This window comes from Dromiciops gliroides, chromosome 1 (assembly GCF_019393635.1).
Source record: "Dromiciops gliroides isolate mDroGli1 chromosome 1, mDroGli1.pri, whole genome shotgun sequence".
Lineage (NCBI taxonomy): Eukaryota > Metazoa > Chordata > Mammalia > Microbiotheria > Microbiotheriidae > Dromiciops > Dromiciops gliroides.
The window spans coordinates 671,368,992-671,393,299 of record NC_057861.1 but is presented as its reverse complement, the minus strand read 5'-3'; the positions used below and the strand labels follow the sequence as shown (position 1 = coordinate 671,393,299).

The following is a 24,308-nucleotide window of genomic DNA, read 5'->3' as shown; positions in this document are numbered from 1 at the left end:
CGGACTCTTACGAGGGCCTCCCCAACCCCTCCCAGCCCCGCCCCGTCCCGCCCCACCCTTCCCTACTCTTCCTCCTCCGCCCCCCCACCCCCCCGCCCCTGCTTGGGCTTCCCTCAAGCTCCGACGCGGAAGAGGAGGGGAGCGGCCCGAGGTCCTAGCTTGCCGGGTCCTGTCTCTGCGCCTTGCCCGCCGCTTCCTGCTGTTTGCTTTCTCTCGGTCGCCCCAGCTTCGATGACCGAGTGTCTCCGACCCTAGTCCTTGGGCGTCTGGGCCCCGTGGTGAGTGCGGGGGGGTGGGGGGGGTGGGGAGGCGCGCGGTGGCCGTGGGGCCTGGACCCGGGGTGGGGTGAGGAGGAGCTCTTCGTCTCCCCACCCCCCACGCCTTTTCCCCTTTCCCCCTTCTCACTTTCCCTCCCCGTCTCCCTTTCATCCGCGCTCCTTACTTCGCCTCTCCTTTCCCCTCTCACTTTCCGTTCACACCTCTCTTCCCCTTTCACTTCTCTTCCTCTTTCCCCCTCCTCTCCTTCGACTTGCCCCTCCCTTTTCCCTCCCTCCCCCGGGGTTTGGATGAATGGAAAGGAAAGTAGACCGAGGGAGCCCGGTGGAGAAGGCCATAAATTTGGAAGGTCAAGAATGCTTCCGCCGCCCCCCGCCCCAGTATATCCAAGGCATAAAGAAAGCCTCAGAATTCGGAGGACCGGTTTAATTCAGTGTGCACGTATTAAACACCTTCCATGCGCTAGGCCTTTGGCCGTACCAAGACAAAGTTGAAGTAGTCTTTGCACTCACATTCTTCCATTCTTTTTAAACAAACAAAAAAATATTTTAGTTGTTCCGTACTTGACAAATGTCATCAGATATGAGCATGGTGGAGCACTTCTATAACCCTTGCTACTGGAGGCTGTCTGTTAGAGCTCAGGAATTCTCAGCTTCAGGGCTGCAGAAGGGGATCAGGTGTTGACATTAAGTCCCAATAACAGTATGGGGGTGGGGGTGGGGAACGGGGGGGGGGGGGGGGGGAGAGTCACCAGGCTGCATAAGAAGGGGCTATTTATTTAGCCCAGGTCTGAAAAATGAAATTGGGCCCCTGAGTGGCTGCTGCACTTCCAGTCTGGATGAGAGTAAGATCTAGTCTCCAAAAAAAGAAGAAGAAGAAAAAGAAATAAAGAATGACATAAATTAGCTGGAGAAATATTCAGTGCTCATGTCTGGGCTTTGCCAATATGATAAAAAAAATACATACAGATTTAGTGCTATGCCAATCAAACTATCAAGGGAATACTTTATTGAGTTAGATAATAACAGTTTGGAGAAACAAAGGACATAGAACATCATGGCAAATATAATGAAGAAAGGTAGCAAAAAGGTAATATCTAGACCTCACTCTGTATTATAAAGCAGTAATCGTCAAAACTACTTGAAAGAATGAAAAAGCATTTATTAAGTACTTACTATATGCAGAGCACTGTCTTGAATACTAGGGAGACAATTTGGTATTAATAAACAGAGAAGTAGAATAGTGGCGAGACAGTAAAGAATCAGAATCATCTGAACTCAATAAATCTGAAAACATAAATTACCTAAGAAAGGACTGTTCTGTTATTGCTTTGGTACACAAAAGGCCACATTATTCTTTGCTAATAGCTTTTTTTTTTTATAGATTTTATCATAAATAGTTGTGTAATTGGAGGAAATCTTTTGAAGTGAAGTCCAAGGCAGTTACGGAAACTGATTTATATTTTGTATATCTAGGAGAGCCATATCATAGATGAGGAGCAGGCAGATTTTAGTGAGATTTGAAGCTAAAAGGAGAAATCTTAGGAAAATTTTTTTATGTTTTGTGGTATTTCAGATTAGGTTGTTTGGCATATACGCTATAAACTGGTACATTTACATTTGATTAAGCAGCTAATTCAGATTTAGAATTTTCCATGCCTTCCTCATGGTAGGCCCTTGATAAATGTTTGTTGAATTGCATCATTTGTTTCTTTAGCCAGGGTGGTATGGGGTCTTTGTAGGAGCACTGGATTTGGAGTCAAAATACCCAAGTTTGAGACTTGTCTGCCATTTTCAAGCTGTTTTACCTCGGGCAAGTCACTTTAGATTTCTGGGCCTCAGTTTCCTCATTTGTAAAATTCAAGTTTACATTAGATGATCTCCAGCATCTCTTCCAGCTGTGATTCTGACCTTCTCTGTACTCTTTCCAAGATCTTGGTTCATTATCATGGTTGGATCTAGAAGGCTTTTGGGTAATCTCTGGTAGGCCTGGCTAATGAGCTGATTTGGGATAGAAGAAACACATTTATGATTAATTCAAAATGGCAGATGATCCACCAGTTTTGCATGGTTGATTTTTCAGGGTTGTTATTACAAACTAAATGGTGAAAGCTTGGTTTCAAGAACTTAGATAACTAGAAAGCTCTCCAAAATTCCTTATTCCAGTCAATCAGTAAACATTTGTTAATCGACTATTTGTGTCAAGGACTGTGCTAAGCTTTGCAGATACAAAAGACAGTCCCTGCCTTCAAGAAGGTTACAGTCTCAAAAAAAAAAGAAGGTTACAGTCTCATGGGGGAGACAACATGAAAACAACAAAGCAAGCTATATACAGGATATATAGAAGATAACAGAAGGAAGGCACTGGAATTAAGTAGAAGATAGAATTTTAGTTGGGACTTAAAGGAAGCCCAAGGGAGGTTGGTAGTCTAAAGTCGAGGAAGAAGGGCGTTGTAAGCATGGAGGATCACCGGAGAGAATTCCTGGAGCTGAGAGATGGAGTGTCTTGTTCATGGTACAGCCAGGAGGCCAATGTTACAGGATCAAGGAAGAGAGAGTGATCGACAATGTCAGAGGTCAAGGAGAATGAGGACTGAGACAAGGCCATTGGATTTGGCAAGAGTTCATTGGTAAATTTGGAGAGAGCAGTTTCTTGGAATGATATAGTCAGAAGCCAGATTATAAAGGGTTAAGACCGAGAGGAAAGTGGAGACAGCTGTGTAGGTGGCCTTTTCAAGGAAGTTAGAGACAGAGGGTAGAAGAGATAGAGGATGGTAATTCAGGATAGAAGGTCAAGATTTTACTTCTGTTTGTAAGCCTTCCCTTTCAAAAAAGTACATGTTTTTTGAGGGTAGGAGCTATGATGTTTTCAACCCTTTTTCCCCTCTCACCACCAAGAAGAGAGCCTTGTCATGTAAAAGATATTTTAAAATATTTGTTGAATTGGTTTATATTTGTATTTTTAAAAAAAACAAAAACTTTTTTTTTCTTCTGAAGTTCTGGGAGTGTGTTTGCAATAAATATACCTAGAAAGGTCTAGTTGTCAAAAATTAAATTGAAGCTGTTCAATAACTAAAAGCCAGAATTTGTTATAAGATTTGATCATAGATTAGAATTGGAAATGGAGTTCATTGAGGTTACCTCCTTATTTTCCAAATGAGGAAACTGAAGTGTGTAGAGGTGAGATGATTTGTTTAAGTTTACGTGGGTGGTGAATGGGGGGGGGGGTTGAGGAAGACAAGGGATTTGAACCCAGGTCTTTTTGACTTTCTTGACCCATTGTTTTTCTCACTGTTCCATTTTGATTGTCTAGAAAAAGAATTATCTCCTGTCTAGAATGATGTGTCCCTGTTTGGGAAAGGCTTCTAATGGGTGGGGATGTGTGGTGGAGAAGAATGGGAGCAGGGAATTGTCTGGAATATTGTCTTTTCACCTGCGATGCCCTGTGCCTGAGTTCTTTTTGATCAGCTTTTTGTGTTCACTGACTTTTCACGTCTCTGTAGGTGACATTGTTGATCCAGTCCTAAGGAAGGCTGAAGGGAAAGCTCTGGGAACCTTGAGCTGAAAGAGGGGTTGACTTCCTTTGGGAGAAAGACATCCTTTGTGAGTGAGCATGATTGGCAAAGGAGGGAAGGCTCTGTTCAAGACACCCCTGGGTTCCAGGAAGCATCTGATGGTGAAGAACAAACATGATAGCTGGGGACAGAAATCCCACCTGCAGAGAAACATCAGTCCTGGGCAGGAACTCTTCCGACAGCTCTTTAGACAGCTGCGCTACCAAGATACTTCTGGGCCCCAAGAGGCCTTGGTCCGACTCCAGGAGCTTTCCCGATGGTGGCTGAGGCCGGACATCCACACAAAGGAAGAGATTCTGGAGCGCCTTGTGCTAGAACAGTTCCTGACCATCCTCCCAGGGCACATTCGGGCCTGGGTTCTGCTGCATCACCCGGAAAGTGGGAAGGAGGCGGTGGCCCTTGTGAAAGACATCGAGAATCACTTCGATGAACCAGAAAGGGAGGTGAGAAGGGATCAGAAAGGTGGGGGGGGGGGGGAGTCGTCCTTGGCAGGCAGGGTCTGAGCCCTCAGGTCTTGGCAGTTGCCAACCTCAAATAGCATTAGCAGCAACGAAGCTTGGTGGAGAGAGCATTTGGACTTCAGAGTCAGAGACTTGGTTTTTAGTCCCAGTACCCCCACTTGATAGTCTTGGGATCTTTTTTATTTTTTATTTTTATTTTTGTGGGGCATTGGGGGTTAAGTGACTTGCCCAGGGTTACACAGCTAGTGTCAAGTGTCTGAGACCAGATTTGAATTCAGGTCCTCCTGAATCCAGGGTCAGTGCTTTATCTACTGAGCCACCTAGCTGCCCTTAGTCTTGGGATCTTAAACATATCATGACACCTCTCTTGAACCTCAGTCTTCTCATATGTGGAATGAGGAGAATACTCAGGCTGTGAGGAAAGCATTGTGTAAAATGCAGAGTGCAACACAAAAGTCTTATCTGTTGTCTTTGGTTTCAGTTCATCACGCAGGCGCTCACTTTGCTTGGGGAAAGCAGAGCTCCATGAAGATCTTTGAGAAAATTACCCCACATTTGTTATCCTAAATAAGGTGCTCACTGTCCTAAGCTGTGGATTTCCATTCCCAGACCTTAGTTTTCCCTGTAAATCTTTGCTCTCCCTCATCTACCGGGTAGGAAATGGCCTGGGGCCTCTATTCTCTGTTCCTCCTTTCCTAATGCCCATTGTGATATCTTCTCACTCTTCTTTGAGGTCAGTCTTGTTCTTTGTAATTTTGCCACTTTTATTTTCTGCTCACTTCTGTTCAAGTCAATTCAATTGTCTTTCTGAACTTCTCCATGCACATATTGTTTCTTATAGCACTTCTTATAGCATTTTGCCTCAGTTTCTTCATCTGTAAAATGGAGTTTAAAATGACACGTACCTTCTAGGGTTGTTGTGAGGATAAATGAGATAGTTTTAAAGTGCTTTGCAATGCTTGAAGCCATATATGAATGTTAGTTATTATTATCATGTGCCCTGATTATGAGAAATAGTAAGTTCTGCCCTTTTTTCTTTTCTACATTAGTGTTTTCTTTTAATCCTTACTTCTTTCTTCTCCCTTCAGACCCTCAGAAAAGAGCTAATCCATTCCTAGGTCCTTGGTCTTTTTTTTGTTTTGTTTTTAACTAAGTATCCTTGAAGACATTCAAGTTCTGAAAGGGATATTTGTTTCTTCTTATCCTAATACAATTTTAGAATTACATCATTATACAGCCCCTTCCAGTTGCTCAAATAAACTCTACCCTTCTAGGTTAATCTTTTTTATTTATTTTTATTTTTTGGGTGGGGCAGTGAGGGTTAAGTGACTTGCCCAGGATCACACAGCTAGTAAGTGTCAAGTGTCTGAGGCTGGATTTGAACTCAGGTCCTCCTGAATCCAGGACCAATGCTTTATCCACCGTGCTACCTAGCTGTCCCCGGGGTATGTTATTCTTGTTTGTAAGCTTGTGTCTTTTGCCTTATGGAACATTTTGTTTTTAAATCTTTTCTTGTTTATAAAAGATGTGTGATCCTGAATGTGGTCTGTTGGCACTTGAACTGCTTCTTTCTGGCAGTATTTTTTCTTTGACTGGGAAGCTCTGGATTTTTACCATGACATTTCTGTGATTTCCTTTTGAATTTTCTTTTAGAATGTGGTTCATGGATTTTTTTCTATCTGTACTTTGCCCTGTAGTTCTGCTAGATCAGGGCAGTTTTCATTTATGATTCCTTGAAATAGTGTAATAGTGTCCAGGGTTTTGTTTTTTTGTTTGTTTTGTTTTGTTTTGGTGAGGCAATTGGGGTTAAGTGACTTGCCCAAGGTCACACAGCTAGTAAGTGTTAAGTGTCTGAGGCCGGATTTGAACTCAGGTACTCCTGAATCCAGGGCCGGTGCTTTATCCACTGCGCCATCTAGCTGCCCCTCAGGGTTTTGTTTTGTTTCTAAATCATGGCTTTCATGAAGTTAAATGATTCTTAAATTATTCATCCTTAATTTGTTTTCTAGGTCAGATAGTCAATATTTTGTATCTTGTAGGCCAAGAGGAAAAATTGAAAATATTACATATATACTTATATAACAAATTTTAACTAATTTTTTTATTGATGAAATTAAAAATATAATAATTACACAATTTTTTGGGGGGGTAGTATTGGTCTACTAATGTAAAAAGTGGACTTTTTGGGGAGAGATTACAGTTTACTTAATTGGGGTTCCAAGTTAGTGTTGCTTATCAAAATCCATTGCAAATATTCATCTGTTAATGCTGCTCTATAATGATATTTTACATATTTTCATCTTTGAAAAGGTCTTCACAGATAGGTACTGTCCTTGAGCATTGGAAGGCATTTACAGAATTCTGTTAGATTCTACTCTTGAATTTCACCATTTATCAAGTTATTAGGTTGGAGGTTAATCACTTCTAATTGAAGGTTAGGTGGAAACTTCTTAATTGCACAATTAAATTGATTTTGAAATATGGAAATTTCTTTTCCTCTAGTAATCGAGGTCCAAAAACCACTGCTGGAGCTGAAAATATGCCACTGCAAATTTATGTGGGAATAAATGGCGATCTTGCTTCTTGTTTTAAATTTTGACAGTACTGGAAGTATATAAAACAGCTTGACATTACTCGTGATTCAAGCAGTATTAGTTGTTGTAGAATTGACTTCACCTTGACTCGACTGCAGTAAAAGTCTTTCATGCCTTGTCATTTTAGCTTGAATTCATTTTCAAATCTGGGATTGATTACTTCAGTTTATAGCACTCCCAGTCTCTGTTGAAACCGCCATTGTAGTTGAAAAATAGCCATAGACAGTATGTTAGCAAATAAACTAATGCGTTTCAATACTTTGTTCATGGAGACTGAAATTTGAATTTCACATACTTTTCATGTAAATTAGTTTTTTTCTCCAACCATTTAAAAATATAAAAATCATTTTTAGCCTGCCAGTCATGCAAAAACAGTCTGAGATCCAAGAGAAACTAGTTTGTTTGCCTACTGGACTTGAAGACAGGAAAATCTGTGTTGGAACCCTGCCTCAATTTCTTACTAGTTATATGAATTTTGATCTTCAGTTTCCTCATCTGTAAAGTGAGGGGTTAGACTTGATGACTTATAAGATCCTTTCTAGCTCAAAATCCATGATCTTGTCATCCTTTAAGAACTGCTGTGACCAAAAAAATTCATCCTCTGTAGACCTTCTGGTGATGGCTCTTCTCTCTGAGGGAGCTTGCTTGGAAGAATAGACACATAGAGCTGGAGAGAGAAACACTTTCCAATTTAGTAGCAACAGTTGAGACTCCCACCCACTCCTTAGGATTTTAGTGAATTTGGACATTCCTTTGTCTTAAACTTGCCTTGTTTAGTTGCAAATTTGACTCCCTTGGGGAATTTTGTGTCCTCCAGGTTGGCATTCATTTTCTATATTGTTTGTGATTTTAATAGGTTTTTATCTATTCCCTTATATTTTTTTAATTTAAAAGTTATTTTTAAAAATGTATCAAGCATTTATTTCCCCCCTTTCCTTCTCCTTCCCTCACTCCAAAAAGAAAAGAAAAGAAATAAAAAGAAAAAACGAAACCCTAGTAACTAATATGCACAGTGTATCAGCTTTGTCATAATGACTTAATTATGGTGGACAATACCTCCCTTCAGACATGCCTGTATCTCTACTACTTGTTTGAAAATGTTGATCCCTTGCTTTCCCCTCTAGCTCCTGTCTTGTTTCTCTTTTTACTCAAAAACTTATTTAATGGGTGGTCTATAAATCCATTTCTTTAACTCCCAGTTCCTTAATATCTTAGAACAGAGCTAACTCCTTTGACAATCTAGTGAAGCCTATGGACCCCTTCTTGGAATAATTTTTAAAAATTTTTTAATAAAAGTATTTTACCATTTTCCAGTTACATGTAAGGATAGTTTTCAATATTTGTTTTCATAGGATTTTTAGTTCCAAATTTTTCTCCCACCCTCCCTTCCCTCCTTCCTCCCCAAGACAGAAGGCAATCCGATATTGTTTATATATGTACAATCACACTAAACATATTTCTGCATTAGTCATGTTGTGACAGAAGAATCAGAACAAAATGGAAAAACTTCAAAAAAGAAGGGAATAAAAAAGTTCCAAAAGTAGAAACAATATAGTTCAATTTGCATTCATAATCCACAGTTCTTTTTTTTTAGATGTTGAGAACATTTTCTATCATAAGTTCTATGAAATTGTTTTTGATCTTTGCACTGCTGAGAAGAGCCAAGTCTATCACCATTGTTTATCAAACAGTGCTGCTGTTACTGTGTACAATGTTCTCCTGGTTCTGTTGCTCTCAGTCAGCATCAGTTCATATACATCCTTCCAGGTTTCTCTGAACTCCTCCAGCACAATAGTATTCCATTACATTCATATACCACAACTTGTTTAGCCATTCCCCTATGGATGGGCATTCCCTCGATTCCCAATTCTTTGCCACCACAAAGAGAGCTGCTATAAATATTTTTGTATATGTGGGTCCTTTTCCCTCCTCTATGATCTCTTTGGGATACAGACCCAGCAGTGGTACCTCTGGGTCAAAGGGTATGAACAGTCCCATAGCCCTTTGGGCATAGTTCCAAATTGCTCTCCAGAATGGTTGGATCAGTTCACAGCTCCACCAACAATGCATTAGTAGAATAATGTTTTTAAACGCAAAATACATAGGATTGTAATAGCAAACCAATCATATTGAAACACAATGAAATGTTGAAAAAACAGGTTTGGAACTTCTGCCTAATAGCCACAGCATAATGTCAACTGGACAAGGCTGGCCTCTAACCTAGATATGACTGAAGCTGAACAGAGTAGGCCAGAGACAAGTGAGTCAGGAATCAAACAATCAATGATTTAATTTCTAAGTGAGGAAAACAGCTTGCAAGTGAAGTCCTCCTTCCTGAGAAAGGGGCCTTGTTTGCTCATGGAAGGGATTGGGTTTTTAAGCATAAAAAATCTGGAACTCTTGGGTTTTTCATAGGCAGTTTTCATGTCCACCAGTCACAATACAGGATTGATGAGTCATGTGTGATCAGTCTCCTGGTCATTAAGAGGTCTCTGAGCCTTGTGATTGTTTAGCAGGGCACAGAAGCAGGGGTAGCAGAAACAGGAGCGAGGCACCTGGCTCAGTTCACTTGGCAGTTACAAGCTCCAGAGTTTCTAGCATGTCAGGGGATCTGATCATTTTAGCTTTAGAGTCAATCTCCTAAAAAATGTGGTAGCTCCAACAAACCCAAGTAGTTAGTATAGTCATTACATATATCATATTGATTAGTATGAACGTTATAATTCTCACTGTGACAATGGTGGCTCAATAGGGTTGGGGACTAGATTTATGTTTTCATTGGTAAAGGGAACTACAGGTAAACTACAGGCTTCCTTCTATCCATGCAGGTTGGCTCCTTCTCTGCAACTTAGAGAGCTTCCTAGATTTAAAGTTCCCAACCTCTGCAGGAAACAAACTTATAAGGTGTAACAGGCCCAGCAAGATATTTTAAATTTTTGACCAAACTACTCAATAAACAGAATTTGGGGGTATTTATTTTGGCCTAGAGACACTGAAAAAATTACTGAGGTCACTAAGGGTACCTCAAACCAAGAAAGTTAGGGAACCTCTGCCTTAGACCATGGAAAAGTTTACATGGGTCCTGATCCACATAGCTTATAAATGTCAGAGGTAGGATTTGAGCCCAGGTATTCCTGACTGAAAGGGCAGTTTCCCATCCAGTTGTCAAAACCAATGGTATAGTTCCTTCTTTGTTAGTGTTTACTTTTCTTTCTGCATTTTCAAATACTGTGCTTCTCTTTCCCTCTTGATACTTTCTCTCTCAGGAATTTCAGTCCGCCTCTCAGCTTCTGCTGTCACCTTTATTTCCATCAGTGGTAGCATTGTTCTTTTTTTTTTTTTTTTTTTTGGTGAGGCAATTGGGGTTAAGTGACTTGCCCAGGGTCACACAGCTAGTAAGTGTTAAATGTCTGAGGCTGGATTTGAACTCAGGTCCTCCTGAATCCAGGGCTGGTGCTTTATCCACTGCGCCACCTAGCTGCCCCGGTAGCATTGTTCTTAAAGTTAGTTGGCCTCCAGATTTTGGAAGCATCTTTGACTTTTCCCCAGTAATAGTAATTAATAGCTGACATTTACCTAGCAATTATTACTCTGATTATATGAAGCAATTTTTCCTAACCTTCCTTTCCCCTCTAGGGTATTACTTTTTTCTTTATATTCTTCTTTTTTTATATGTATGAATATATACATATATATATATGTGTGTGTATGTATATCATAAAAGCATTTTATTATTCTCTAGTTATATGTAGAGATAGTTTTCAACATTTGTTTTTATAAGATTTCTAGTTTGAAATTTTTCTCCCTCCCACCCTTCCCTCCCCCCTCCCCAAGACAGAAAGCAGTCTGATATAGGTTATATGTGTACAGTCACACCAAACATATTACTGTATTAGTCATGTTGTGAAAGAAGAATCAGAACAAAAGGAAACAAAAAAAGTAGAAACACTATGGCTCAATCTGCATCCAGATTCCACAGTTCTTTTTTCTGGATGTGGAGAGCATTTTCCATCATGAGTCCTTTGGAATTATCTCGGATCATTGCACTGCTGAGAAGAGCTAAGTCTATCACAGTTGATCATCGCACAGTGTTCTCCTGGTTCTGCTCATTTCACTCAGCACCAGTTCATATAAGTCTTTCCAGGTTTTTCTGAAATCTGCCTGCTTATCATTTCTTACAGCACAATAGTATTGAATCACATTCATGTACCACAACTTGTTTAGCCATTCCCCAATTGATGGGCATCCCTTCAATTTCCAATTCTTTGCCACCACAAAAAGAGCAGCTATAAAATATTTTTGTAGATCCATTTCCCTTTTTTATGATCTTCTGGGGATGAAGACCTAATAGTGGTATTGCTGTGTCTAAGGGTATGCACAGTTTTATAGCCCTTTGGGCATAGTTCCAAATTGCTCTCCAGTTTCCATTCTTCTTTTAAGACCATCAAGACATAAGAGAACCACTCCCAGGTCGTCTGTCTAATTAGGGTCTGTAACCCTTGATGATGTCAGCATTCATAGGAGACACTGTTCTATGTGATCTTAGCTGTAGCTCTTCATTACTTGAATTCTTTCTTTCTGCTTTCAGTATTTTTTCTGTAATGTGATGGAAGGTCTGGCTTTGGCTATAATATTTCTGGAAGTTTTCGTTTTGTTCTTTTTTTTTTTTTTTTTTGCTGGGCAATTGGGGATAAGTGACTTGCCCAGAGTCACACAGCCAGTAAGCGTCAAGTGTCCGAGGTCGGATCTGAACTCAGGTCCTTCTGAATCCAGGGCCGGCGCTCCATCCACTGTGCCACCCAGCTGCCCCGGAAGTTTTCATTTTGAAGTTTTTCTTGAAGTAATCAGTAGAATCTTTCTATTTCCAATTTGCCCTCTGATTCTAAGGGATCTGGACAGCTTTCTCAAGATTTTGTGAATTATAATGTATAATTATAATGTATAAGTTCTTTTTGGTCATGGCTTTCAGGTAATCCAATTATTCTTAAATTTTTTTTCTCCCTAATTTGTTTTCTAGGTCAGTTGTTTTTGTTGTGAGATACCTTAAATTTTCTTCTTTTTTTGATCTTTTGGCTTTATTTTTTCTTGTCTACATGGAGTCATTGGCTTCTATTTGGTCCGTTCTAATTTTTAAGGGGTTTGATGCTTTTGCAAGTTTTTGTTCTTCTTGTGCCAACCTAATTCCCTTTCTGATTCTTTCTTCCATAGCTGTTATTTTTTATTTTTGTGCCGTCATTTATAAAAATTTTTTAACTCTTCATCTCTTCTAGGGGATGCTACTTGTGCCCATTCTATTTTTTTTTTTTCTTTGAGAGTTTGCTTGTTGCTCTTTTGAGTAATTATCTTCTGGGTTGGTATCTATGCTTCCTTGTCAGCATAATCAAATTTTTTTTTTTTAGTGAGGCAATCGGGGTTAAGTGACTTGCCCAGGGTCACACAGCTAGTAAGTATTAAGTGTCTGAGGCCGGATTTGAACTCAGGTACTCCTGACTCCAGGGCCGGTGCTCTATCCACTGCGCTACCTAGCTGCCCCAGCATAATCATTTTTTATGTTAGGGCTGGGTTTTGTCCACTTCTGGAGGGAAAGTCTAGATTAGTCCTGTTGCTGGTTTCTTGGGGCGTTGAGTGTTATGTGTTGTTCTAGGATCTCAAGGCAGCTCCGTCTCAGTACCTGCAAGCTTTCTGCGCTCTCAAAGTGATCTGATCATTCCCTGCTGGTCTGAGCTCTGCAAGTTCCTAACTAGGGTTTGGGTCCAAAAAACAGTAGACTTGCTGGGCTCAGCCATTGTTAGCCACCTGGGCAGCTCTGCTGACTAAGAAGCTCCCCTTTATTGTGCCCTGATTGTTCCTCTACAGGCTTTAGACTGGGCTAGAAGCTGGAACTGAGACCTGTTCTGCAGCCACACAGCTGCTGATCACTTATGGACTTAAATACTCTTCCTGGGCACACGGGCTAGGGTCTGTGACTGCTTTTTCTGGAATGTCACCTCTGGGCGTGGATGTCCCTTCCTTAGTATGCCGTGGATGTGTCAAAGGGACAGAGGTCCCAGTTAGCACCTGTTCCTGCACTCTAGATGAGGCTCCAATGCCCCCATATGGGTTTGGGACCTCTTTTTGCTCTAGTGCAACATACTCCTGGCCAGATCCCATTCCCAGTTTCCTCAGACTTCTCTGTTTCCTATGTCAATCTAGACTGTACAAATGACTTCCTATGATTTTTTTCTTGACTTTGACCATCAGAGTCCCGTCTGGTCCATTTTCTATATCTGCTGTCTCGGTTGTACCCCTCCAGGGCTGTTTCTGAACTAGATCAATTTAGTTTTTTGGTTTTTTTGTTGTTGTTTTTTTGGTGAGGCAGTTGGGGTTAAGTGACTTGCTCCAGGGTCACATAGCTAGTGTCAAGTGTCTGAGGCCAGATTTGAACTCAGGTCCTCCCAAATCCAGGTCTGGTGCTTTATCCACTGCACCACCTAGCTGCCCCAGAATTAGATCAGTTTGAAGGTGCCTTCCACTTCTACTTATAATCCAATGCCACAGAGTTGTTGGTCACCCTTCCAGTGTTACAGAAGTGGGAGCTGATGTTATTACTCCCTATTCCCTAAGCATGGTTGATGCCTCCCACCTCTGTGATTTCTGGAATGCACTTCCCTCTCCTCCTGGTTTTCTGAGTCCTGTCCTTTCTACCCTGTATCCCTCAGGGGTGGTGGTTTCTCCTCTAAGATTCAGGTTCCTTTTTCCATGATGATTAACTCACAGTCCTTGTTGTACCTCCTTGTCTCTAGGTCTCAGCCCAAGCTCAGGTTCAAGATGTGGTGTGGATGGGGACTACGTCTCTGGGAGCAGCACAGGTATCCCATCCTATGCCATCCTTCTGGGGTTACTCCTCACCCAGGACCCACTTGGACTCTGCTTATGAGACTGAGATATTCCACCTCCAGGATTCCCCAAATGGTATGTACCATCCCTCACACTGGGGTCCCACCTCCACTGACCTGTTTCTTCAGGCTTCCCTTCCACTGTCCCAGACCTGTCCTGTCTTTCCTTCTGCACTTCTTTCCAGAATGTTTTCTTGAGAGCAGTCTTGATCTAAAGTAATCATACATATACCTTTTCATCACCATCCCTTTTCAGCTTCCTGGGTATATGTTATTTCAGCTCTGTTGGAGAGCCAGAATCACACCAGGAGTCCTGGGCTCAGATCTTGACACCGTTACCCATTCCCTGTGTGACTTTAGAGAAAATCTCTTAAATTTTGTGGACCTCAGTTTAAAAGGAAAAAATTGAAAGTATTATTCTCTAAATCTTCTTGTAAATCCTATGTACCAGTTTGGTTCAAAGGACTCGAGTTTGGGTTTGATTCTGAGTCTCAGTTTTTCTGCTTCCTGGTTTCATTCCCACACCCGTCCACTGTCCTTCCCTCATGGTATAGGGATCATTGCTATGCACATAGGGCATAACTAAGAGTGGATTCTGTTTCCTAATTCCCGATTCCAAAACAGTTAAGACCTTGGGAAATGCTATTTTGGGTTCTCTTTGTGTCTGTTGAGCCAGGGTCTTTAGTGGAGGGACTGGGGAACTTCCTGGGTAGGGGTGTTCTTCATGCCTCTTTCTTTTTCTTTAGTTTCTCCAACTGCCCAAGCACCTGCTGTTCATCAAGAGGGGAGCACAGAAGATCGGGTGATGGCCACGTCTCCAGAAGCCAGGTTACAGGTAAATTGTAACTCTCTTTGTCCATTCTGAGATTGTCATTGTATCTCCTTCCCTTGTCCTGGGATTTCTCTGTCCATAGCAAGTAGCCTTCTGACCTTTCAGCACTGGTTATCTCTTCTTTGTTGTTATTGTTTTTGTTTTTATGAGGCAATGAGGGTTAAGTGAACTGCCCAGGCTCACACAGCTAGTAAGTGTCAAGTGTCTGAGGCCAGATTTGAACTCAGGTCCTCCTGAATCCAGGGCCAGTGCTTTATCCACTGTGCCACCTAGCTGCCCCCTCAGCACTGGTTATGTCTTTTTTTTTTTTTTAAGTGAGGCAATTGGGGTTAAGTGACTTGCCCAGGGTCACACAGCTAGTAAGTGTCAAGTGTCTAAGGCTGGATTTGAATTCAGGTCCTCCTGAATCCAGGGCCAGTGCTTTATCCACTGCACCACCTAGCTGCCCCCTCAGCACTGGTTATCTCTTACAGGATCTTGAACCTTTCCTTCTGTGTCTCTCTCTTACCTTAGAAGCAGATATTGGCTCTCACAGCCTTTTGTGGGTGGTGGGATTGTCCCTGGGACAACAGAACTTGTTTTGTTTCAGGACGCCGTGACGTTTGAGGATGTGGCCATATACTTCAGTAAGGCAGAATGGGCGAAACTCTCCTGTGCTCAGCAGGCCCTGTACAGGGATGTGATGTTGGAGAATTATGAGAACTTGGTCTCTTTAGGTAAGACCCATTCCTTGCCTGAAGCTGTCAGAAATTGCTTATCACTTGTCAGTGTTCAGAAGTCACACAGTCTGACTCCCCCTTCACCAGTATTGCCAGGTAGGGCTTGTTCTATGGCCCCTTTACAATGAGATGGGGGGCATCTTTTTGGCTTCTTCCCTGTAGACATTTCCCATAGAGGTTAATTTTGTTTATCTTGAGGTGTACAGTACATCATTCTTCTTGTCTGCACGGGCCTCCCCTCCTCAGTACCCCTGCTTTCTAATACTTTTTGGTCTCTTTGTAGAAGGCATTTTTTGGTGGGGGCTAGTAAACTTTGTTAGATTTATCTAGGTGTTCCCACTAAAAAAATTCCCACTTGTAGAATTTTCAGTCTTCTCCCATCTGAGGTAAAAAGGATAACTGGACTAGATTTTTCCCCCTATTCTTTGGGAACATAGACCTTTGCTCTCTTTCCTGGTTCCCTTCATCTCCCTTGATGCCTTCCTCCCATAGGCTTCCTGAGTATTTTCTTCCTTTCTCCTCAAGACATGGGGTCGAGGTGGAGCTCTGAGACAGAGCAATACAATTTCTTTCTTGATCTTCCTTCTCTTCCCTTTGAGCAGCGTGTTCATTTCCCAAACCTGCTGTGATTTCCAAGCTGGAGCAAGTATCATTGGACCTTCAGGAAGCCCCAGACCAAGAAGATTTGAGAAATACGGATGCAGGTGAGAAGGAAAACCCTTTGATTATTCCTTTTCCTGATCTTGCCCTCTTGCCTCTGAGGCATTGTGGCATGGTAAAAAGAGCACTGCACTTGCTGTTGAGACCTGACGCTCCATATCTCTCTGAACCTGGGTAAACCATTCCCCTTTGAAGCTTGGTTTTTTTCATTTCTCAAATGATACTCACTAGCTACCTTCCTGGGTTATTGTGGGCAAAGTACTTTTTTTTTTTTTTGGTGAGGCAATTGGGGTTAAGTGACTTGCCTAGGGTCACACAGCTAGTAAGTGTTAAGTGTCTGAGGCCGGATTTGAACTCAGGTCCTCCTGACTTCAGGGACTGAAGTCACTTCAGGTGACTGCGCCACCTAGCTGCCTGGCAAAGTACTTTTAAAGTTTATAAAGTTCCATAGAAGTAAGAATTATTACTGGTATCATTTATTGTGTTGAAGTCATCTGGAGACTGGACAATGTGAGGATCTATACTTTAGAAACAGCTAATTAAACACCATGAAGGAGAGCCTTGAGGTTCTCACTCTTGTGGTAGTTGAGTGTGAGTATTTTCACCAAAGTAAGCACAGTCCTCAGCAGAAGATGGAATTTGGCACCTCTGTTAGTTGCTCATATGGTAACTGAGGTCTAGATCATGGTTCTCAGCTCATATATTTACTCAGGAACAATGGGTCTTCTTAGTCTGCTTTCAAGCTCCAGAAGCCCTGGGTTCAAATCTTTTCATTGCCACTTATTAGTAGGTGATTTTGGTTAAGTAAGTAAATTTCTCTTCTTTAATTCTCAGTTTTCTCATGTTCCAGGAGCAGGGTGAAGATTAGTTTTATTGATAATCTGGGATATGTAGTGTTAGATCAGAATATAAAAGAAACAGGACAGGTGCAAATTTAAAGGGCTCTAATTAAATTCCACTGAAGGGAGAGAAGTTAAACAAATAGGGATGAGATGAGAATGGGTAGAAAGTTAAAGAAAGTGTAGTCTGCACTGACTCTGAAGGGAGGTTTTGGATCAAGGATTTTACATTTAAAATTGCATTAATAATTATAAAGACCTAAGTTCAAATCCAGCCTCAGACACTTGACACTTAACTAGCTGTATGACCCTGGGCAAGTCACTTAACCCTCATTGCCCTGCCAAAAAAAAAATTGTAAAGAAATTTTAAATCATCTTTACTATTTGAAGTATCTGTCTGATAATTTAAAGAGACAGAAGGGCCCATTTTACAAGTCAGGGCCTTGTAGATTCTTCTTCTTCTTCTTTTTTTTTTTTTTTTGAGGGGCACTGGGAGTTAAGTGGCTTGGCCAGAGTCACACAGCTAGTAAGTGTCAAGTGTCTGAGGCCAGATTTGAACTCAGGTCCTCCTGAATCCAGGGCCGGTGCTTTATCCATTGCGCCACCTAGCTGCCCCTGATTTTTTTTAAAGACTCTCAGCCTATTGCTGGAAGTATCTATATCAGGTACAAAGTTTAGGTAAAGATAGAAACAGCAGTTAGTATGTAATAACTGAAATTCTTTGAAGTTTTAGGTAAATTATGGGTACTTAATTTGATGTTATTTTTGTAGCTTTATTGCTTTTTTTTTTTCTTTTTTTGGGGGGCAGTAAGGGTTAAGTGACTTGCCCAGGGTTACACAGGTAGTGAGTGTCAAGTGTCTAAGGCCAGATTTGAACTCAGGGCCTCCTGAATCCAAGGCTGGTGCGTTAGCTTTGTTGCTTATATAAGACCAGATCCATAAGGCTTGAGCAGGTTTTTCACCCCATGAATACTTAATTATTGTAAAACCAAATTTTGAAGGTTGTACTAAATTGTATTAAGTAATGTAAGTAACTTAGAATCAGAGAAACAGATCTTTAAGGAGGAGCTCTTTTTAGAGTACCCTGAGAATGAGAACTATTCCAGAATGTCCAAAGGATGTTTGCAGGGACTGTATGATTACCTGGGACACCTGAGACATAAGACGAAATGTGCTGATTAAAAGGACATTGGGTGTGGGTTATTAGAATACAAGGAGACTGGATGTCATTTGATAGTGATCATATCACTGTATTGCTTTGGCCTTTTGTTCATGGCGTTTGTTTGCTGAGTTTGATTGGTTATTTTGGGTAACGTGTAAATCTCACCTCAAATCCCAGAATGTTTTTGTATCAGTTGATACTTTTTTTTATAGCAGCTTGTTTTTTTCCAATTACATGTAAAGATAGTTTTCAATATTTATTTTTGTAAGATTTTGAGTTCCAAATTGTTCTCCCTTCCCTCCCTCTTCCCAAAGCCAGCAAAGCAGTCTGATATAGGTTATACATTACAAGTTGATACTTTTTCTATCCCTTACTAGAATACAAGTGACAATTCTTGAATTTCCTTTTATACTAGATGATGAGCCCCATAATGAGGACAAGAAGTTGATTGTAAAACAGGAGACTGTTGAAGAAGATTCTCAAAAATCATCACTGGGAAGTCTCCAAACCATTGTTCCTGAGCAGCCTCATTTTGAAGAGTCTTATGAACACAAGAACAAAAGGGAAAAGCAGGGGGAAAATCCAGCTCTGGAGATAATGAAGAGAGAGGAGAGAGATTTTAAGTACATGGTAGGCAAGGTTATAAAAGGCACTATACGGGAGACAGGGGAGAATTTGTTAAGCTCAAACCTTGCTAGTCATCAAAGAGTTCCCAAACCAGAGAAAGGCTATAAATGTGATGAGTGTAGCAGATACTTTACACATAGTTCAGACCTTTTTGAACATCAGAAAACTCACAGTAGGGAGAAATCCTTTAAATGTGGTGAGGTTGGGAAGGCATTCAGTCATACCTCAGGACTTGGTCAAGCTCAGAGAATAAAGGGTAAACATAGACGCTATAAATGTAAAGACTGTGATAAATCTTTCTATCACCGCTCACATCTTGAACACCACCAAAGATTTCATACACGGGAGAGACCGTATAAATGTAAAGAGTGTGGGAAGACCTTCAGGTGGAGCTCAAATATTGCTCGACATAGAAGAATTCATGCTGGACCAAAACACTATGAATGCCAAGAATGTGGAAAAGACTTCACTAGAATTTCCCAGTACATTATTCATCAGAGAGGCCACTTAGGGAAGAAACTTCACAAAAGTAATAGATATAGTAGAACTTTCAGGCACATCTCAGCATTTAATAAACAAAAGAAAGTCCATACTGGGGAGAAACCCTATAGATGCAAAGAGTGTGGGAAAACTTTTACAAGAAACAGAACCCTCCTTGATCATCAGAGAATTCACACTGGGGAGAAACCCTATAGATGCAAAGAGTGTGGGAAAACTTTTACAAGAAATGGAACGCTTCTTGATCACCAGAGAATTCACACTGGGGAGAAACCCTATAGATGCAAAGAGTGTGGGAAAACTTTTACAAGAAACAGAAGCCTTATTGAACATGAGAGAACTCACACTGGGGAGAGACCCTATAAATGTAGTAAGTGTGGGAAATCCTTTAATCGTAAGTCATACCTTTTTTTTCATGAGAGAACTCATGACCAAGAGAAACGTTACAAATGTAACATTTGTGGGAAAGACTTTATGTGGGGCTCAGGCTTTGCTCGACATCGAAGAAGCCATGCTGAGGAGAATAACGATAAAAATAATGAGCAAAGGAGAATTTTTAACCAAAACTCTGGTGTTCAACACCAGAAAATCCACACTGAAAAGAAGTCTTATATGTGTCAAAAATGTGGGAAAGCTTTCACTCGGAAGAGAACTCTTATTGATCACCAGAGAATTCACACTGGGGAGAAACCCTTTAAGTGTAGTCACTGTGGGAAATCTTTTAGTTGTAAGCCATACCTGATTGTACACCAGAGGACTCATATCTTTGAAGCTCATAAGAAAAATCACATCATAAAGAATCACTGTGAATGTAATCAATGCGGAAAAACCTTTCCTCAGAAGTCATCACTTATTATACATCAGAGACTTCATTCTGGAGAACAACCATATAAATGTAGAGTCTGTGGGAGAGCCTTCAAGTGGAAGTCGGACTTCACTCAACATCAGAGAAGTCACACTAGGGTGAAACATAAATGTCAAGAATGTGGTAAAGTCTTTAGCCGAAAAGACAGACTAATTGATCACCAGATTATTCACAGTGGGGAGAAATTCTTTAAAGATCAGCAGGGTGGCAAAACCTTTAATGGGAATAACAGACTCATTGAGCACCAACAAAGTCAAAATCATCATGAAAAACCTTATAAATGTAACAAATGTGAGCAGTCCTTTAGCTGTGCCTCAGTCCTTAGCTTACATTGGAAAATACACGCTGGGGAGAAACCCTATGAAAATGATAATACAGATTCTTTGCAGAACTCAAGCCTTACCTCAACTCAAAAGAGCCATATTAAAGAGCGTGTCTATAAATGTAACATTTGTGAGAAAACCTTTCATCAGAAATGCCAGCTTCTTATGCATGACAGATTTCATAGCCGAGAGAAACCCTATAAATGTAATAAATGTGGGAAAAAGTTCAGATGGAGCTCAAACTTATCTCGACACCAGAAAAGCCACGCTCCAGAGTAGATTGTTAAACTTCTTATTTTGTAGTTCTGTAGCTGTTACTACATGAGACATCTTAGCTAAGGAGATTTCAGCTGTGCCATTGATGATCTTGGGGAGGGAAGACTGATGAGTGATTTTCTTTCCTGAAGGGGAATTTCCATCACACTCATGGACAGGTTCAAGAATTCCCTGCATTTTTAGGAAACTTGTCCCCAGAGCAGCATTCATAAAAATTAGGGGAGAGATGTCAAGCCTGCTTTTAGTTGAAGCATATCACATGAGGTAATATGATACTGACATTAGGAAGATTTGTCTTCAATGTTCCCCTTTTGACACTAGCTGTGTAACACTGGGCAAGTCATTTAGATTTTGTAAATGCAGTCCTTTTATTCTCTAATTGATTATCAGTTGCATTCTTCATGCTTTGAGAATATCTGAAAACTCACTTGTGTGTATTTACTAAATGATATGTGGGTTGGTGCAAGGAATCACAAAATCCAACAGTCAGGGAATGGGGGCAGTGGAATGTTCAGGTAGGAAGGAAATAATTGTTCTTTAATCTGAGAGAATGGAACAAGTAAAGATTGAATTGGTTTCCCTACAAACAGTTCTTCAGGCTCAAGAGAAGTCTGAATTTGTATGAAGGGAGTTACAAGATTTTTCTTTTTTTTTTATATTGAGGGAATGAGGTTGAGATGTTCATGGGGAGGTTACCCTGTCTCTTACTGGTACTCTGGCCTTACTCTTCTGGTCATCCAAAATACAATATAATATTTTAAGACTGGGTTTGATTGATGCCAGGGAGTACCTCAACCTTCCTCCTTTTGGCTTGGTATTTTTAGTCACTCTGACCCTTGTCCTACACCTAGTCTGACTCCTTTCATAGTTAGCATTTATCTTCAGCCTTACAATGCTGTCCTGTAGTTTTGACTTGGAAAATTACTATTGACTACAGTGTTTCCTTGGATAGGTTCAGGCCTTCCCATCTGAGTCATTTCGGGAAATTAGACCATAGTGCTAACAAAGTTTGTATTTTTATATAGGCCAATAGTATTAAGCAGTTATTTTCAATTGATAAGTTGTCCCTGTGTTATCATTCAAGATTAACATTTATTAAAATTGAATTGGTAAACAGAAGCAGCCTTTGGTTAATTTTCAAGTCTTCCACTTTCTTTTGGTCCTAGACACATACCTTTTTTTCCTATACCCTGTCATAGATTTTTCCATAATCATCCCTATTTACTTAACAGTTAGCCATGGTGCTGAGGTTTAAATGCACAGATCACATGTGGATGAAGTGTATATAGAAGAAAAAATTAGGGTGGGGGCAAATGTTTTATTAATCAAAAACACATTAGGAAAATTGAGAAATCCTATGTTGTATGTATTCGGAAGGTAAAGTCCTAGCAGTGTGAATATTAAGCAATCAAAACATTGGTGGAGCTTCTAGTCTAGTAATACATTTTACACTTATTTTTGTAGGAGATTACAAAAATGTGTAACAAAATACTATGGGATTGATAAAACTGTCAAACCACACCTTAGGGTTTCTATCTCCATCCATGTAGAACGTGGAATCATCAGATATGTATGGGATCCAACTGCATCCAGAAAAACCCTCTCAGGCATCTCCTTCCTCTTTTTGACCCCAAAATGACCTCAGTGAGCTGTTTTGTGATGTAACTATCTCATGCCCTTATGGAGCCTCAACCAATTCCCAGAAGCCACTGTAACTCCTTGCCACCCTTTCTAGTATTGATTGCACTTGAATTCATTCCCACCACCAACAACCACCTGGACCTGGAGAGGGAATCAATCCTAATCATTTCCCTACACTGCTACCTCTAGACTTGCCTTCTGTGGCTATCTGTCACCAAGCTCCCCCTCTCCCTGTCCTCCCACCTTTGAGTTCAGTTCCTGGTTCAAAGCTTTCTTCAACTTCAGCATGTTAATTTTTCTTTTAAACATGCTCTTCCTATTTCTTTACCTCATGCCTTGGTCACTGGAGTGGATGGTCACACCCTTTATCTTACATCATTTATAAGTATTTTTCTTCCAAGATGAATAATTATGAAGTTCTTTTATGTGGCTATAACCTGTTAGAATTCAATCTCCCTACTCTCCTGAGCTGTTCTGGCTTCCCTTTCCTTTCTTCTCTGTCTGGACCTTGTCATTAGCCGGTTTAACATTACACAGTCTTCTATTTGTGTATGGCTTACCCTTGTGTCCTATTGAAGATCATGCTTTGCCAAATTTAAACCTTGATTGTGCTCACCATCTGCCTCAGCTGCTCTTACTTAAATCCCACTGCATAGGTCTAGAGGTCATACAGTTATGTTGATAGTGCCTGTCTAGTCTCAACTGGCCACTCCAGCGTACAGTCTTTTCTCTGATTCCCTATTGCATTCACAGCAAACCTTTCTCAAGCCTCCCATAACATTCTGTCTCCCCCTTCACTTTAGCCTTCTCTTCTACTTTTTATATAAATACCATTTTAATACTTTATATAATTTTTTGAAATATACATCATTCTCTGTGAGCTCTTTTTTGACTTAATACCCCTTGACATCACCATTTTCTCCTTTAGTCTATAATAAAAGAGGCACACACACGCACACACGCAAGACACACACACACACACCTGAGTGTGTCTTAACACTCTTATCTTGGGTTTTCATCTTTCTATACTTGGTGACCTCACCACTTTTCTTAGATTTAGTTATTCCAATGCAGATGACTTAGATTCATTTGTCCTACCCTAGCCTCTCACCTAAGTGCTAGTCTTATATCACCAGTTACATAGTGGGACATTTCTTTGTTTTTTGTGGGGCAATGAGGGTTAAGTGACTTGCCCAGGGTCACACAGCTAGTAAGTGTCAAGTGTCTGAGGCCGGATTTGAACTCAGCTCCTGAATCCAGGGCTGGTGGTTTATCCACTGTACCACCTAGCTGCCCCTATATGGGACATTTCAAACTAGGTATCCTATGGGCATCTCATTTCCCAAACAATTCATGTTTCCCGTAATGCTCACCACACTTCCAAATTCCATTTTATGGAGTATAGAGCAGAATAAAAAATATTTTATATGAAGCCATGTATCTCTTCCATTTCATTCCATTACCTATTTTTTTAAAAACCCCAATAAATTCAGAACTGATTTTCTGTGCTTTCTAAACGCCTGTTTGTTGTCTTTTTAAAATGTTTCAATGGCCCATTTTTTCCATTTGTTTTTTCATATTATTACTAAACCACCTTTCCCTTCTGCCACACTCCAATAAAAACAAGGGGGGAACACACCTCTAAACAAGCATAGTAAGCAAAACATCCATGTCCAAAAAAATGTCTTCTCTCATACCTTGAGTCAATCACTTCTGTCAGGAAATGGGTGACATGCTTATTTAATCATAGGCTTAACCTCTGGTTATGTGGTTGGTTATTGACTTGATCATAATTCTTTAAGTCTTTCAAAGTTGCTTTCCACAAAATAGTATGGCAGAAACTAGGCACAGACCAATATCTTACACCATATACCAAAGTAAAGTCAAAATGGGTACATGATCTAGACATAAAGGGTGATACCACAGGCCAATTAGAAAAGGAAAAAGTAGTTTACTTGTCAGATCTATGGAGAGGGGAAGAATTTATAACTAAAGATGAAGTAGAGAACATTATGAAATGCAAAATGTATCATTTCGATTAAATTTAAAAGGTTTTGCACAAACAAAAACAATGCAACTAAGATTG

General features: G+C 40.6%; 1 protein-coding gene across 2 annotated transcripts in view; it reads left to right on the top strand.

The window, feature by feature from the left end:
- Positions 1-24,065, top strand: part of LOC122736425 (zinc finger protein 420-like) — a 28,694-nt gene extending 4,629 nt beyond the window's left edge. The window contains exons 1-7 of one of the 2 annotated variants that reach the window (XM_043978628.1): positions 145-278; positions 3,779-4,293; positions 13,688-13,856; positions 14,527-14,615; positions 15,202-15,328; positions 15,934-16,035; positions 18,408-24,065. In XM_043978628.1, the coding sequence (XP_043834563.1) occupies positions 3,889-4,293; positions 13,688-13,856; positions 14,527-14,615; positions 15,202-15,328; positions 15,934-16,035; positions 18,408-20,584 (3,069 nt within the window). In that variant the 5' untranslated portion in view covers positions 145-278; positions 3,779-3,888 and the 3' untranslated portion in view covers positions 20,585-24,065. Of the gene's footprint in view, positions 1-144; positions 279-3,778; positions 4,294-13,687; positions 13,857-14,526; positions 14,616-15,201; positions 15,329-15,933; positions 16,036-18,407 lie in introns of those variants that run through there. The other variant, XM_043978629.1, reaches the window with a different exon arrangement.
- The last annotated feature ends 243 nt before the right edge of the window (positions 24,066-24,308 follow it).